The sequence below is a fragment of the Eleutherodactylus coqui genome, chromosome 2 (genome assembly GCF_035609145.1).
Source record: "Eleutherodactylus coqui strain aEleCoq1 chromosome 2, aEleCoq1.hap1, whole genome shotgun sequence".
Classification (NCBI taxonomy): Eukaryota; Metazoa; Chordata; class Amphibia; order Anura; family Eleutherodactylidae; genus Eleutherodactylus; species Eleutherodactylus coqui.
The window spans coordinates 255410301-255428829 of NC_089838.1; the positions used below are offsets into that span (position 1 = coordinate 255410301).

The 18529-nt window shown below is 41.4% G+C and overlaps 1 protein-coding gene across 2 annotated transcripts in view; it reads left to right on the top strand.

Annotated features, from left to right (window-relative positions):
• Positions 1-18529, top strand: part of MCTP2 (multiple C2 and transmembrane domain containing 2) — a 176105-nt gene that overhangs the window by 97866 nt on the left and 59710 nt on the right. For both annotated transcript variants that reach the window (XM_066592835.1, XM_066592834.1), the window contains exons 9-14: positions 3602-3766; positions 4875-5008; positions 7450-7636; positions 9052-9145; positions 16512-16614; positions 16785-16887. In XM_066592835.1, the coding sequence (XP_066448932.1) occupies positions 3602-3766; positions 4875-5008; positions 7450-7636; positions 9052-9145; positions 16512-16614; positions 16785-16887 (786 nt within the window). The remainder of the gene's footprint in view (positions 1-3601; positions 3767-4874; positions 5009-7449; positions 7637-9051; positions 9146-16511; positions 16615-16784; positions 16888-18529) is intronic.

Below are 18529 nucleotides of genomic sequence, written 5' to 3' on the forward strand. Positions count from 1 at the left end.
GTACTGTGTAGCTTTTTTCAAGACTGACTTTGGTATGTCATCCTTTTTAAAGGTCTTCGTTAAATGTCATATATTCATTTTTTTTTTTTTTTCTCTTTTTTTTAAGTGGATTTTTTTTTTTTTTTTTATAACTCAAGGGTGCCTGAAGATTCGATGTTCAATCAACATGTAATGCGGGGTACTATCCTGTGTAGTAAATTCTACTAAGGCTATGACAGTAGCCTATTGAACTCTGTGGGAGTTCAGGTCAAATAGCCTGAATTATATGGCAGACATGGAGGCTTCTGGGTGCCATGGGAACCCATTGGTACCTTGCAATCACACTGCGGGTTGACAAATGGAGCCCTTTTTCCCTGTCATCTGCTTACATCCTGCTTTTTTCTTCACTCTTGGTGGTTAGAGCAGGAGCTTGGCCATCAGTAGTCAGCCAATCCACCACTTTAAAAAGATATATGTGCAGGTTTAATGCCCATTAGTCAGGTCATTAAGAAGACAAATTGGCAGTTACTGAGGGGCTAACGTAATTGTCCGATATAGTCCCTTTTTTCCCCTTTCATCCTTCTCTCACAATTCTACAATTATAATAGAAACTAATTTGACATTTAGCCCCACTCTTTCTTTCTTCCCAACCATTAAACTGTAGCAATTGAGATGCCAAAACAATATATCCAAACATTTTTAGGCCTTTCAACCCATCAGATCGCTTAGCCATTTTGAATGGTCTCTTATTTCACAATGTACTCTTAAAAAAAAAAAAAGGACAGACAGACATCTAAACCAGAGAATTTTGAAGTATATAAAGGAGCTGTGTCATCAAAACCATTTTAATGAGATCTTCCCTGCCAATAATCACCACGGGAAAGGGATTCCACACCTTGGGCTTATCTTCAAACTTTTTTATCAATGGGAGCAAATTGGCATAAATCAAGTCTCTGGGCTAAGAAGGTGCCACAACTCCCAAACATTTGAATTATCTCACTATTTGAAGTTGTGTATGCGCCAATGTAAAATTCTACAGACAAGGGATCCAGGGGAAGAATTACAGATTTCCCCAAATTAATAGTAAGACCCGACATTTTACCAAATATATAAAAGATAGACCTAATATGACCCATAGATTTACTCACAATCCCCATATACAACAAATCTGCATATGAGACTTGTTCTTCAATTCCATAGTGCAATCCAACTATATCAAACAATTGCCTTATCAAACCAGCCCCCCGCCCCCATCCCCACTTTCCCCTCTGTCCAAAAAAATTAATTTCCATCCAATTAGTGGGAGAATGTATATATGCTTGCTCGGCTTCTAAAGTTTGAAGGGTCATAATTACATCCTGAGATTTAGACACTGAAGAAGAACCAATATTCTACTGAAAGAATTCCAATAAAGCCTCTTCTGTTTTAGCATTGCCATCAAGCAAATTTAACAAGAAAGAACTTGGAGTTAAATCCCATCCAAACCACATTACTATTACTATTTCTTAACCACAAACAAAGTGGAGAACAGTCAGACAGAACATGCTGCAGATATCCCACTGTACAAACATGAGCAAGCATAGATTGAGTAGGTATTGGGAGGATATTATGTGAACTAGAATAGCAAGCATATTGACTAACTTCTAGGTTTCTCAGCCTCAACAAATAACCTAAATCTAGTTCCATAAATAAACATACACAAGTGGTTGGGAAGGAGAAACCACTTTATTAAATCTGTCCAAACAGGGATCCAAGCGGTTATTAAAATGGTCCACCATCATTGTGGGAACAGCAGGAGATGTAGCTGTAAATTCCATCACTACCTTAATACGTTCACAGGAATATGGAGGGGAGATATATAGCGCCACTAAAAAATAATTCTTCTGAGCAATAGTACATCTATGGCAAATAAATCTTCCTTTTTGAATCTGTAAGGGATGTTTTTATGAATTGGTACATTTACTCCACACGAGTACCTTGAGTACACAGAATAAGGAATGGTGAAGCGAGTGACCAGTATCTTTTTGTTAAATGCCTGTGCAATAAATAGCTGGTTGAAATTGCTGAATAGATTAAAAAAGGCACATCTTTTAGTTTTATCCCCCATAGCCTGCACATTCCATGTAGTTCTATTAACCTCTTGAGCCATGGTAAATAACAATCACTGTCACACACTTATTGATAAAATTTGGGATGCGGGCTGCATTGCATGATGGACCTGGAGGAGGAGAGAAAAGATCATATAATACAATGGGGGGAAAAAACACATCCAACGCCATACACACATAGCCCATTTCCCCAGGGCTCTATTCACCTAGGCGTAGTGACGATGGACAAAAAGGAAAACTCAAAATCATGGTGAGATAAGCACCACCCAAGAACCTCCCACCTATGCAGAAAATGTCACTTCATTGAAGACTCCACCAGTAACCCATAAATGATAAATGACTGATTTAAGCCATCCCTCAAAAAAAATGTCTTGGATACAAGCCTTCCACCTTTTCTGAAATCCCCACTAGTCACAAATTTCTATCCATCATCCAGATCATCTACTTTTATATCGCAAAGTACAAATAGACTGCTCCCATTTACTAATTGTATCTTGCACAGGGACAGTCTTTTCTACCGTTTCAGTAATGGGGGTGTCTTTAGCCAATATTTTAGTAATTTTCTGCAGATTGTGTCTTATGAATCCAACGTCCTCTTTCAGGCTACGAATCTGAGCAGAAATGGAGGCCAAGACAGTATTACGTTTAGTCACACCTAGAAAAACCTCAAGTAGAGTAGGTTTGTTTTGCATGTCTACACCACCGCTAAATGAAATAGCCTGCATAATAGTATTCGCAGAAGCAGGTAAAGTAGATCAGTAAATAAAACAGGTCCGTGGTTAAGAAGTGAGAGCTTATTAAAAGTCCCATCAGACAGAGGCAAATACAGCTGTAGTTATTTCATGAGCATTTCTTACTGGGGTTACAAGAGGGCTTGAGCAAGCAAACTTGGCTAACTTGTTTGCTGCTTTGAAGCATTTTTCAGTAAAGCGAACAGAGCGTTCCATGCATTCCACATGTTCACCACACTCCATACCCGATGTTCCTCCCAGTGTGACACATGCAGCCTCGTGGTGCAGAGTATTCACTGAAATGTTCAGATATCTGCACCTGAGCGCCATCCTAAAGTGTATTCAGCAATGGCTTCTTTTCTCCACATCATCACAGCTTCAATTGTGCGGCAGATAGTCCTCGAGGCGAAGCCAACTCTAATACTTCTTTTCCACTGCTTTACTCTCCTACAGCAGGAAGTGTGATCCAACACCTGCTACTACTGTCCAATTGGGTATTACACTCTTGCAGGGGCCAAAATACAAAAGTAACGCAGGGCTCGTGTCTGGGGGAAGGGGGGTTGAATATAGCAAAATTGAGTATTTCACGGAACCTAACCATTTCAACTGGTGGCGAGTTGAATAAAGGTCACCCATGCATGGCAGCAGACTCTGGCTCAATTGGTGTTCTCCTGGCAGTGTTTGTTGTGCTGTTTCTGTACGTTCTCCATATGCCATATACTGCTCAACAATGCTATCCATTCTTGTATGCTTATTACTCTGTGACTTTGTTGTTTGCATTAGACAACATCCATGCAGTCCCTGCAGCTATCGGAGTCCCTAAGAAAGAACCAGCTCTGGAATGGAACGGTCAGCATTACGTTACTGGAGGGAATTCATCTTCCTGATGGCTGTGCCTTTGATACCTTTGTAAGGTTTAAGCTTGGAGATCAGAAGTACAGAAGTAAGGTGAGTTCTATAGGTACAAAAAAGTGGTTCATCCATGGACTGGATTGGGAATACTTAAACATATTTGTACTATGGTGACATCGTACTTACCTTAGCTGCCTTATATGTGGACTTATGTCCCCAATAAGATCTTCTTTGCAATATTGCCAGTCTTTGGTATTAGGTGCCATATGTGTAAGAAAAGATCATTGCGACATACAACATTTTTGTGATCCAATAGACCCATAGGCCACCTATTTACTGGCTGGAGGCTTTTTTGACCTCCCTTCAGTCAGTATCCACCAGGGATCCCATTTCTTTCCTGGATGGAATAAGGGGCTCCAGTGTTGCAACTGCATGCATCCCGTAAAGAAAAAAAAATTATCCGTTAAACTGATATCAAATTGCTCTGTGCATGACATATGCCACTATATATCAGTCTCACTTAGATGGCCACTTTGTTTTTGGTGCACAACTGTACTGCATTTGTAAGAATGCTTATTTCTGTAAAACCCTTTAGTATCCCAATCAAAGCTATTTTATACCTTATCGGGCTTTATATGGAAAATGATAGCTCATACATTATCTACTGATCCCATTGCCTAATCCCTGCAAGTCACTTATTGTAACTGCTCGTGTGTCTTCACTTTGTGGTGGTATTTGGATGGTCTGATCAGGGGAACTCGGTACCTGGTGTCAGTATGGCAATCCATGACTCTTGTTTGGACGACTGAGGCTCACGTTGAGCACCAAAATGAATAAGTATCAATGTGGGCAGTTTTTTTAAATGATGCCTTTTCTATCATATATTTCATTCAAAATAAACCGCATTGTATCAAATGCTCTTTGTATTGAATGTGGATTATGGGAATAATTTGGTAAAATCAGGCCATCCATTGGAGTCACTCCAACTTGTAAGTGACTCCAATGTTTCCCTTATGAATGGAAAAGGGACTATTGCAAAAATTCTGACCATGTTAGAAAAGTCGCACGACACATGCGAGCCACGATTTTACTGTAACTTGTAGCTTATCTCTCCCTTGTGTGTCGCTGTGAGTGGACCATGTACTTTTGTCTGCTGTCTTGTAATATTGTAATATTTCTCAATTAGCATTCCCTTGTTTTGCAGACCTCATCATGCAAAAGTACAAATCCCCAATGGAGGGAATGCTTCGATTTTCATTACTTCTCTGACAAGATGGGCGTATTGGATATTGAAGTATGGGGGAAAGATAGCCGTAAACACGATGAACTGTTGGGATTGTAAGTGTGTAGTCTTATGTATATTGATCATTTTGCACAGAACTTGTCTTGTTGTCCAACCTGCACAAAAATTCCAATTGTGTACATCATTGGCTGTCAAAGTATCTCTATAATAAGAGAAGTCAAGCTTTAAAGGGAACCGGTCACAAGTTTCATGCTGCCCATGGAGCTTGGAGTGATTGGGGCAGAGTACGCTGCCTCTTCCTGCCCAGATCACCTAGAGTGATGGCTCTCTTCCTGTTTGTGTATAGCTGTCACTCTAGACATTGTAGGACAGTGCGGCTCTAAGATCCTCTGAACCGTGGCGAGTCACTGGAGTAAAGTATGTCTCTTCTAAAATGTCAGTGTTTCAGTATAAGACCTATATGTCAAGAATTGACTGTACATATCTTGGGTTCATGCTACTTGTAGTTTGGAGATCATGAACCTGGTGATAGGTTCCCTTTTAAAAGGTTTTTCTCAAACTCTTAAAAAGTTTTTAAAAATGCTAGGAATGTTATAAAATAAGAAAAGCTGTGTTAGTCGCCTGTTTTATTCATATGTTGTTCTGGTGTAACTTTTTTTTTTTCCCACTGCACCCCAACAGTCTGTTTCCAGCATTGTAGCACTATTGTATTGTGCAAGACTGATTGCAGTACTACCAAGGCTGGCCTGCACAACTTGACAGTAGGTAGCCAATATTAAAATCGGCAAACATCTTGGGGCCACAGGTTTTTTTTTTTTATAACTTTTTTTTTTCTATGTGACTCACTTACAAAGTGAGCTGCTTCAAACATTCTAATCTATAGATGCTACTTATATAATTTAAGTATAAGTAGCTTAAAACCGCAGTAAGGTTAGACTTCCAGAACAACTTTATCACTGGGAAGCACTTTCTATATAAGTATTAAGATTCTGCACACCACCGCTCCTGGGGCCTTCTATGAATTGACTTCTGCCCAATGATAACATTGTTGTGGAGGTCTAACTTCTGCATCAGTAAGCTGCTGGTACTTACTATAAAGATTCTGTGCACTACAGAATTCAGAGAAGCCCTTGGGAGTAGCTGTAATAGTGCAGTAAGTAATTGTAATAAGCTACTTATACATCCTGTAAAGATATACTTACTATAAAGATCCTGCACACTACTGATCTTGAATATGTGCAGCCAGTCATTTTACTAAAGGACCGTCATGTCACGCTAGCGGCGCCATTACAGTTGCCCTAAACTTTACCACTAGCAACTGGTTAAGTTTAGGGTGTCGCTAGCGTAACGTGACTGTGCTGGGGACTGTAACATAACTATAGTCGTGTCACAGTCCACGGGCTGCAATAAATCCTATGCCAGGCCACATGTTGTGCAGGCCTGCACTAAGCGATTGATTGGCTGCAACATTCAAGTAGGGAGCCAGGCATGTCATAGCTGCATATCAAGAAACAGACTGTTGTGGTGCAATGGAGTGAAAGCACTGGAATGGTAAGTGAAGGAATAGGTGAGTAATGCTACTTACTTTAGAACACTCCTAGTCTTTCTTAATTTTTGAGGTCTCAGAAGGTCCCTTTTTAAATATGTATAAATGTGTAGTCACTAGAAATGAGCGAGTATACTCTCTAAGGCACTACTCGCTCGAGTAATGTGCCTTAGCCGAGTATCTCCCTGCTCGTCCCTAAAGATTCGGGGGCCGGCGGGGGAGAGCGGGGAGGAACAGAGGGGAGCAGGGGAGAGTGGGCGGGAGAGAGTGAGATCTCCTCTCCGTTCCTCCCCGCTCTCCCCTACCGCTCCCCGCCGGCCCCCGAATCTTTAGGGATGAGCGGGGAGATGCTCGGCTAAGGCACATTACTCGAGCGAGTAGTGCCTTAGCGAGTATACTCGCTCATCCCTAGTAGTCACCTCTTGTATCGGACAAGAAAATAATTCATAAATTGGCTCAAAGAGTAAACAGATAACTTTTGGTTAAGATCTAAACTTCAAAGTCTGTTGTTTTTTTGTATTGTGCAGAGCTTTCTAAAGCCTTATATCTATTAAACGATCATGCAAACCTCATCCACTTGCTATAACAATGCAGATTATTGCATGAGCTGAAGTGCTTCTATATGTAAATTATTACAGAAGGTGAATAGAGGCTCTATAATATAGTAGAATACTCCTTTTTTCAGTTTGAAGGTCATAAAGTTTTGAGGATTATTGTACAAGTCTGTACTGTCTTCTGAAAAGTTGTAGACTTTGTTCTCTGCCTTCCACTATAAACAAATTGGCACTTGGTAAAAGCTTGCTGTCAATGCTAGATCATTCATAGATCATCCATTCTCCCATTTATGTCGGTGCTTGCATATTCTTTATCACAGTATACAAAGATAAATGGCAGCTGATTTAATACAATCCATTAAATACATCGTGGAGTGTGATTTAGTGTACTTTGTGGCCATTTGTATGTTAAATCTGACAATGTCCCTTTATTTAGGTGTAAAGTGGATATTGCTGGGCTGCCCATAGAGCTCATCAATCGCCTGGAAGTGCCTCTGGAGAGTAACCAAGGCTCCATACACCTGTTGATTGTACTTACACCGTGCTCAGGAGTCTCCATCTCAGACCTCTGTGTGTGTCCGCTGGCGGACCCAGGGGAAAGGGAGCAAATGCGAGAGAGATATGTAAGTAGATGACCATGTCCATCAATAGACTTGTTGAGGTTTCCAGTTGTAACCAATGAAACGGGACCATCATACTGGCTTGAAATCAGCTAGTATTAATATCCTGTACACACAAAGTTGAGAAACGTTTTTAAATACATTACAAGGAAAGAAAAATGGCATGGAAAATGTTTTTCAACTATACACTCATCATTTTTTAAAAATTCAGATACACTTGACATTTTCTAAAATAGAACAGATTCTCCTTACCCATTCATTTGCGGTTTGCACCATGTTTGATGATTAAGTTCTGATTATCAGGTGATCTTCTGCCTTTTTCTACTGTTTGTGTTCCCCTTTTAGGCAGGGGGCATATAGCAAGCCTAACGTTCTGCCACTAGTTCACTGTCCTGCACTTCCTTTCCTTCACATTCCGTTGTGCGGTCTGTGGTTCAATTAGCAGGGAGGCAGTAACTGAATCCCCGCCCTGCTTCTGTCTAAGGACGATTAAGACATTCTGGCCAAATTGTTAGTAAACCCAATATAATGTGCACACATACACATGAGTTGTAACAGCAGAAGAGGCAGAGATTGTGGAGATTTCAAACAGTGTCTGTAGGTCTGTCAGTCTGTGACTGCAGGGAGGAGCCTGTAAAGATAGCCCCTCCCCCACATCCTAGCATCTTTAACTACTGAAGCTCAATACCTAACAGGCAGTGGATTGCAGCCAATTCAGCCTTAATTAACAGTGATAAAACCAGCAAAGTTTTTAATGAAAGTATATTACAAAATTGACACACAGGCTACTAGATAAGCATAAGTTGCCTGCAAAGTGAGTGTACTATACATTGCACACATAGCAAAATGCACTTTATAACCACAGGAGCCATGTTTTTGTGTTCATCCCTATTCCTCAGAAGGGGATTCTTTACTGTAAGAGCAGTGAGACTATGGAACTCTCTGCCTGAGGATGTGGTGATGACAAACTCAGTAAGAGTTTTTGAAGGGGCCCTGATGACTTTCTTAAGTGTAATAATATTACATGTTATAATCACTAATTACTTCAGAAGGGTCAGTGATCCGGGGATTATTCCGATTGCCAGATTGGAGTTGGGAAGGAATATTTTTTTCTCTTAAATGAGGAAAATTGGCTTCTACCTTTTATTGTTTGTTTTTTTTTTGCCTTCCTCTGGATCAACATTAGTGGTGGTTGTGGGCTGAACTGGATGGACATGTCTATGTTACTATGTTAGGTTTTCACTGTTTATCTTGCATATAGATACCAAAGCAGAGATGTTGGCCACATGAGCTATTGTAATTTTTCTATTATAAAAAGGTACACTTATTTTTTCTCTACAACATGGGTCCCAAGACTGGCAGATCTATTTGGGCTATTTAGTAACTGATGTATCTTCATTTGTATTTTTTTTACATAGTGCTTAAAAAACTCCTTTCAAAACTTGAAAGATATTGGCTTTCTTCAAGTCAAGGTATTAAAAGCAGAAGACCTTCTTGCAGCAGATTTTTCAGGTTAGTTGATGCTCTACCTATCCTCCATAAATACTTATGTAATGGCTGTTAATCTCTGTATGCTATTAAAATATCTATATCCTCTTGAGGCCAGCTTGTTACTATTGTCTAAGGCCGTGCTCTCAAGACCGTATAGGACTTGCGTATTTTGTATGCCTATATGACAAATTGTAGCTTGTTGGCAATCCATTACATTGCCATAAGGAGTTCCACTCACATAAGTGTGTCAGAATTGTGTAATCCATGAGCACAAATTAGAGTGCACCATGTTTGATTTTTGTCGCGCATGTACCCGCAGCCCCTATGCAATGTAACTCCATATGGGCTGTGGGTACATGCGTCTCAGCTAAGCGGTGATGTGGGAATTATAAACAAAAAAAAACAGGTGTACGGCACGACCGCCTGCGCGTGTACACGTCATACGCTGGGTTACGTCCAGGTTTACAGCTGTAAAACCCTCCACATCGATTTACGCTTGTAGCCAGTTAAGCCTGGCCTTAGTCTTGGTCCTTGATTGAAAAATACTGTAATTCTGAGTTTTCGTATAACAAGCTGTTTTATATTGAGGCCTACAGGGGAAAAGCATTCTATGTCTAGTGCCAACGTATTCCGCAGCACTTTCAGATAATTTTATTTATTACCCCCACCAAGCTGGGTGCTTATTTTACCAACCTCGGAAGGATGAGTCAACCTTGAGTCGGCTACCTGAACCATGCAGTGATTGAACCAAAACCTCTCTTCTTATAGCTAAAGAGATATTCCCATCCCATACTTTTATGGCATATTCACAAGATATTCCAGAAAAGTTTGGTAGCTGCATATCCCACCTGTGGGACCTGCACCTTCTGTCCTGTTCTGGTCCTCACTAAAAACAGGGGCCGGAGAGGTTAGTTGGAAGGAAATGGCCAAGATCCTGTCGCTGCACTCTTTCTGTAATGGAAGTTATGCAAAAGTGGAGCACAGAGAGCTGTGCGATTTCCATTACTCGGGGGCTGCAGAAACCTCGTAGCTCATTGTGCCTCACTGCTGGGATACCACTCAATGACTTCTATGAAGGCTACAATTAAAGAATTGTAGCTACCACTGGAACATTACAGCTTTTTTTCTTCTGTATCCTATGCTTGCTCTGTTCTCATGATGCCATCTCAATCTTTTCCAAAGTCAAATTACAAAGTCCACTCTACTACATCTCCATGTCAGGATCTATGCCATTAAACCGATCATACATTTTAAATATTGCAAATAATTGTAGCAATCAAGCTGGTCTGGAAAGGAATGGAATCCATCCAAGTCCTATGGCAGTGCTTCCACTTTGTCCCTGATGTTGTACCGCGGCTGCAGATTATGAATTTCATGGTGTGATAAGTATAGAAGACTCTGCGAGATCTGATTGTTTTAGATTTGTGTAATGTTTCACTTGTCCAATTATAAGCAATCGGTTAATTTTATTTGGCGGCTTATTTTGCTACATGTGACACTGCGCAGATTAATTGGAATTCTTTTTCGGACCGCTTTTGAGAGAAGCTGTAAGAGCATCCTTATTTCATTTGTAGAATTTGAATTGATCGCTCATCCTTCCACCGGCAGAACATGAGCAGGTTGGATTTGAATCACAGTATAGAGATTCTGATGCTGGAGATAATCGTTTTGTCAATGTGAAATGACTTTTCTGCCTCATTGACTAGTTTTTATACATGTGCATGTTATTTGCACAGATTGCATTTGTTCACTGACCAAAAACAGTGTTCAGAAAACAAAATTGCAGGGTGAAATTGTCTTTTTCTGTTGTGCTTCGTTTTTTTTTCTTGTTTTTGTTATTGCCATAATCCACTTTTGCATTTTGATGGTGAATGTTGGTTAACTGTTTCACAACCATAAAAAAGGAAAACTCTTCAATTCTATACTTTTTTTTTTTTTTTTGCTTCCTTCTTTTACAATATTTTCATCTTATTTTTTTGGCTGATTAAATGGCTGAAACTTTCTATGGATCTCTAACCGCAAGCAATAAGGTCTAAGCTGCAAGATCATTTCTGCTAGTGCAATTGCATTGCCAAAATTGCCCTGATCAATAAATCTTTCTATGAATTTAATTACACTCTCTGGATTATACGTGACCGTGCTCACATTTGGAACAATGAGTGATTTTCCACGGGCTTTGGCTGTGTTAAAATAGCTTTCGTTTATCTGTAGTTCTATGCAAATACCTAGAACGCATTGCAATTGCAACATTGCTGCAGAAGGCAAGCTCTGCTACATCTGGGATGAAACAACGCCTTTTTAGAACAGCTGGGACAAAAACATTGATTTGGGACCGAAGGAGGCAGTTAGACTACCTGCTGTTGGATGTCTGTGGTCATGCCAATCTCATCCGTTAGTTCTGTATCCTGATTTCAGCCATCCAAGATGGCCAATTTAATCTTCAGACAACCCAATCCGCACAGTGCTTTGGTTTGGTTAGACGATCGATGCACTCTACTTGCTCTCTGATTGGCCAGCTATGATAACATGATCACTGCTGACTAATCAGAAAGCAGTGCGGGTAGCAGGAAAATTGCAGCTGTCATCTTGTACCTCCTGAAAACAAGATCCTAATCCAGTGGATTGGACGGACATAAGCAGAGAACAGCGGGTAATATAACCGACACTCCGGTCCTGGGACATAAATTTGTCCTAAAATTGGAGGATTTGTTTTAAATCTGCAGACCTGTTGATCGGAGTCCAGATTCCAGTACCTTTTGGCTAATGTTTTATATAAACCCCATTGTATTTCATATGTACAGCTGCATGGCCATTGATGTAATATAACTACTACTTCATGTCCCATTGGCTTAAAGGAGTTGTCTGTTTTGTTTTCTTTTGTGTGCGGGGGTTATTCCTTGTATACAATTCCCTCCCACTGACTCTACTGTTTTTAACGAATCAAAGTACTTCTCTCGTACATCATCCACTTCTCCAGCTCTGCTGTTTCTATCCTCTCAGGCGGTCTTTGTTTGCATTGACTGTGGCAGTGACATACCTGGAAACCCACATGACTGCTACAGGCAATAACTAATGAGGTCCTGTATACAGTGTTGAGACCATTTACTACAAGCCCATGTGATTTACATATATGATATCATTGGGGTCAGAAGATCTGGTGACATCAAGTGATTGACCAGACTGCTCAACGCATGCAGTTTGTGCCAGGTGAACTAGCTCTAAAATTCAGTTGGCATCAGGAGGGTGAGGGTTAAATCTAAGAAACCCCAGACAACCCTTTTAAAGACCAAGAATTTATGAATCTCTAATGCGATAAATATATGACCTTTTGGTCCTGGACTATAATGCTTGCCACATGGTAAAAAATACTGTGCAGGATTGAAGCTTCTGCAATCTAGTTGGACCCAGAGGAGAAGACGGAAGCAGTTTTTAATTCCAAATAATGTATTATTTTGCATACAGAATCAGTTTTAAACTGCTGTTTCTGCCTTCTCTTTTGCAGGCCATATAGCACTTAATGAGTGCTATGCAGAGAATAGAGGAAGTGAAAGTGCCCTGTCCACTATTTCACCCAGTGATCACATGATTGCAGGTAGCATGGCAAAGTCTACACCCCTGGTTAAAATGCCATGTTTTTGTCCTGTTAAAAATTCGACCAAGATTAATCATTTCAGATTTATTTCCACCCTTAGGCCTTAGTCACACGGGCGTTTTTTCCCGCGATTTGCAGATCGCATGACGGATGCGCATCCGCAAATCGCGTGACCGGGGCCAAAAAATCGCCCGAAAAAATTGCTCCTAGCCGCGTTTCAATAGAAATGGGCCGGAGCTGTCCAGCGCATTGAATTCAATGGAGCCGGCAATACAGCCGGCTCCATTGAAAGCAATGGGCTGCGGACGATCTCACGATGAATTTTTTGGAAGGGCTTAAAAATATAAGCCCTTCCCGGAAATTCATCCAGAAATGTGTAAAAACAAAAAAAAATATATACTCACCTGGTCCCGGCAGACGGAGTTCAGCTGCGGCTGGCCGGCAGTTCTCCTGAACTGCTCTGAGTAGTATTCAGCAGCCGGGGATTTAAAATCCCCGGCTGCTGAATGAGCTGCCTCTGATTGGTCACAGCCTCACCAATCAGAGGCAACTCTCACTTACCCATTCATGAATGGGTGAGTGAGTGCTGCCTCTGGTTGGCTCAGCGCGGGGACCAATCAGGGGCAGCTGTCATGCTGTCATTCAGCTGAATACTACTCAGAGCAGTTCAGGAGAACGGCCGGCCGCGGCTGAACTCGGTCTGCCGGGACCAGGTGAGTATATATTTTTTTTTTGTTTGTACACATTTCTGGATGAATTTCAGGGAAGGGCTTATATTTTTAAGCCCTTCCCGACAATTCATCGTGCGATCGCCGGCAGCCCATTGCTTTCAATGGAGCCGGCTGTATTGCCGGCTCCATTGAATTCAATGGGCAAACATCATTCTTCTCTGCCACAGCTGTTACAGCTGTGGCAGAGGAGAATGATTTGTCTTCTATATGTTCTCAATGGGGTCGGCGCTGCTGCCGCCGGCCCCATTGAGCGCATATAGAGAAGAGAACAGGAATCGCAGATAGGTGCGATCCGCGATTTCTGTTCTATAATTTATTGGACGAGCGCATAAAAAGTGCTCATGTGTCCGATACCATTGCAAAGCAATGGTTTTATAAAATCGCCGGACGCATGCGCAAATCGCGCGAGAAAACGCCCGTCTGACTGAGCCCTGAATGTGACGTTTTTTGGGTGCTCAATTTAAGGAGAAACTAGACCTTTTCTGACCTTTCATTTAAACGCCTACAACTGTATCGTGAGCTTGGATATGCGCATCTCTACATGAGGTCATTATGTTTTTAGTGCCCAGCGTTTATGCATAGTTCATATATCGTGGTGTGGTCATCAAGACTTCAGCCCAAAGACTAAATTGACATTGTATTAGAACGTTCATAAAGGTTCATGAGAAAGCTTGTACATTTTTGGTGAGACATATTTGCGCTATTGCTAAGTTCCAAAAGACTTTACTCAATAAGACTATATCTGATTGTTTAGGGTAAAAAACCCCAAAAGCCTGCAAACTCTCATGCCGTTATGGATGAAAGTGCCGTATAACATTTATGTTCCTTGCAATACTGTTTGGGAACATCTTCGCCTTCCTCCTAAGAGAATAATTTACTCTGTGATCCCGTTTCTATAGCATTTGGAGTAAAGAGTCATTCAGGAAGAAGTAACTCAGCCCAGTGGACTTTGCCTTACAACATATGAAAATATTTTTCAGCTTTAGTTGCACTCTAAAAATTAGCCACTTTAATGCGTCTTGGAGGAAAGTCTGTTTTTTATATACCAGGAAGTGTTTACATCGGTAGTGCTGTAGTTCAATACAAAGGTTTTAAGCTGCTGAGGCGGTTTAAAATATCCCATCTTAAAGTAAAGTGTATGAAGACGAAGGAATCCAAGTCCTCAGTGATTGTGGGTTGATGGGATCAATAAAGTGCATTCAGTATCTTCAAACTCTGCCTTCAAAACAAATGGCAGGAGAAAGATTTTTAACCCGGAATCGGTGAGTGCAAACGATCAGTTTCCATAACTTTTCATCATTAACCACAGTTCAGCAATTTGGAGAAAGCCACTGGTGCAACATATGTAGAAATAAAAAATCAATGTAGGCGTTGTGCACCGGAGCCATAAACCTAAAAGGCCGTTATCCTGTCAAGATAATGGTTTTTTGCTGATAAAGTCTTTTTCGTGATGGCTGGTAAAGTTTATGTATTACCAGTGTAACTTTCGTGGAGGAAATAACACTACTAATACATGGCACTTAAGGACAAACTGTGCCCAGACCTGGAGTGCTGCTTCTTGCTTGTTTAACTGCTTCAGTGCCTTAGTTGGGGGACTTTTCGGAGCTCGGGGTTAGAAGCCTTGAAAGATGGATGTTGCCCTCCATAACCTAACTGGTTTTTCATTGTATTCCCGTACAGTGGATCTGTCGGGCTGTATTTTGAAGGTCACAGAATGCTGCTTCAGTTTCTTAAAACCCAGTTCATGTTACTACTAGTTTTAGTGGTATAGAAGGGCAAAACTGTATCCAGTTCATTTTTTGTGTATCAGTCACGGATTCAGTCCAAATGCTAGCTGGCCATGTATATGAAATAGAAAAAACTACATACACAGCATGTGCCATTGTAATATTGTCTTATTGTATGCAGAGGCAGCAATATTGTTAGGATCTGGAAAAGTGTGCAGGCCCCTCTTGAACTTTTAGTGAATTCACCATCACTACTTGCTTAGGCAGAGACTTTCATAATCTTCCTGCTTTTACAGGAAAGAACCACCTTCATTTCCCTAGATTCAAAGGATGCTTCCTTGTTGCGGTCACTGCTATAAGTAGTTCCTGGGAATAACCCTGTATTAACCCTTGATAAATGTATACATATTAAGAAATCACCTTAATTTTGATGAACACTTTGGGTATTGTAGTCCACACATTAGTTGCCACCTTCAAACCTGATCAAGCTCTGGTATGTGTTTCTTGTGCTTTGGTACTAAAAGTTTACATGGTATCCCATGTGTGGTCTGACTAGTGTTGTGTAAAGTAGAAGAACTGTATTTACATCATCTGCCCCTATAGCTCTTTTTTGATGCATCGTATAACCTTATTTGCCTTTGCTAGTTGCTCCAGTTAAAGGGGTTGTACCAGAATTAGGTTTTATTCCCCATCTATAGGATAGGTGATGAGTCTGATCAATGCGGTCTCAATCCTGAGACCCCCACCGATGCCAAGAAGGGGGGGGGGCTGTCTGCTTCTCAACACTGCGGGGATTCTTCTCTCACCCACAGTGATGTCATGTTGAATGGAGTGATGGTTGTGTGAGTGAGTGCTTGAATTTGGCTACCTCTGGCATTCCCACTGAAAATGAATGGAGGGGCACTGTGCATGCACTACTATCGTTGCTCAGTAGGGGAGTGCAGTAAACCAACAGTGAGGAGGAGGATGGATACGGAACCCCAATCAATCAGACTTCTCACCTATCCATAAAACTTAATTCTGATACAGCCCCTTTTAAGTTTACTCAGTATGAATGTTGCTTATATCCATGGTTGATTTCCACATGGTACTCTGTACTTTTTGACTACTTTCAGCCAATCTCTGTTAATTCTGCAAGTATATAGATGTGCTGTTTCTTCCAATACACCAATAATTTCCATAAAGATGATAAATATCTTCAACCTATACAGTTTGTTTCGATGAGATGACATTGGTTGCGATTCCACCAAATCTATATGTTCTTTAGCAGTGTACACTACAGTATTCCTTATGCTTTTTTAGCTGTGAAATGTAATGCAATTCTCTCTTTAACCTAGGTAAAAGTGACCCTTTCTGTGTTTTGGAAGTGGGGAATGATCGTCTGCAGACCCATACGGTGTATAAAAACCTCAATCCAGAGTGGAATAAAGTCTTTACTTTGTGAGTAAATATTGCTGCATAAAGGTGCAGAACTTCTTGTTTATATTGTATTAGTGAAATTGTACTTAACAAATAATCTTACTTTGTGCATCTTAAACTTTAAGGATTAAGCTGGGGTTCATTTTCGGCCATTAAGCCGGTGTACAGAGTGTCTTCCTTTTTCGTTTCAGTCCAATTAAAGATCTTCATGATTCTCTGGAGGTAACCGTGTTTGATGAAGATGGAGATAAGCCCCCTGACTTCCTTGGAAAAGTAGTGATCCCTTTGCTCTCTGTAAGTAAATACTCTTTGGTTGTGCTACGGTGTGAAAAGAGAAGTGTAGTGTTGGATTCCCAATTATAAATCTACCAACGGTCTATTGAGGCATCACATTTCTATTGGGAATTTTAGACTTTTTTTTATTTATTATGAGTCAGTCGGGTAACCTGGCATCCTGCCTGTCCCTCAGATACCTGACTAACAGTCTTGTTAAAAAAGCCTAATCATGGGTAGAAGTGTGGGGAGGAATGGGTCGGGGATTGACCTTTTAATGAGGGTCCTATTCCCTCTTTACAGGGGTTGCAAAATTCGGGATCAAGCATAATTGCAGTTCACATTTGCAATACCATAGGTGGTACCTGAATGGGCCCACCTCCAGGGGTTTATTGTACATGCTTTAGGCCGGCTGCACATGGACGGATTTCCGCCGCGTAATTCGCGGCGGAAATCCGCTGCGTTGCCCGCAGCTATTAGGTTCTGTTAAACCTAATAGCTCAGGGCTCACGGTGCGGAATTTCACCGCGGAATTCCGCACCGTGAAATCTCCTGTCCTCACCCGCGGCATGCTCTATTTGCCGCGGGTGTACGCGCGGACGGCTTCCATTGCAGTCAATGGAAGCCGTCCGTTCACGCTATCTTCCGCTGTAGCACAGCGGAAGATAGCGTCAAATCGCCTCTCCGCTCACCGCGGCTGCGTCATGTGACGCGATGGGCGTGTCATGTGACGTGGCCGGCGTGTCACATGATGCTGCCGTGCGTCATGCGGGAGCGAGGACGCCGGATCGGCAGGTAAGTTTGGGGGTCTCTGGGGGGCGCCGTGGAGTTCCGCGGCGGAGCCCGTCACGGCCATGTGCAGCCAGCCTTAAGGTTTAGCACTTTGTCTTAATCCAGTTGGGGAATTTTGTACCACTGTTTTGGTTGCAGGTTGTCATTTTCTTTGCATTACCTAGCAGTGATTCAGCTTGTTGTTTTGGAAAGATGGAAAATTCATAAATAAAGAAATTTAAAAAAAAAAGTCTAATCATAAGTGAAGGAAAACAACTTCTTGGCTCTTTAATATCGTCTCACACCATAGTCCGTAACCTCATATGAAGCCTCTCCAAAGCGTTACTGTTACTGGCAATATCTTCCTTTTTTGTACAGTGTTTGAACATGAAATTCAAAAACTAAGATGATTCGGTGTTAATAATGGAGTTCTCAAGGTGTTTTGCGTGACTTTAAAAAATTGCTAAGTGTAGGGAATGGACTAAAATGGGGAAAAAACCCAAAAACTAAGCAGTACTCACAGATTGAATGCCTCACAAGTTTAGCCCAGCTGCCTCACTGTTTCTGTCCTGGAAGCCCCTGCAATGGTCACATGCTGTCAACATGACCACTGAAGGCATTTATTGGCCTTAGCGGTCGATCCTGTGAATGATAAATGACACGTGACGACTCTAGGAGCTACTGGGGCGGTTGCGTGCTGAACTAACAGGAGATTTAACAGTCAAGTACTGCTTAGTTTTGTTTTAAACCATCCCCTGCCCTTAACCCCTTTAGTGGCACGCCCGGAAAATCTCCGGGGCTTGCCGCACTGACCATGCAGTTAAACCCCAGAAGATTTCCGTGGACAGCTCTAGTGCTAAAATGTGCAGAGCACTGAGCTGTTATCTGAAAT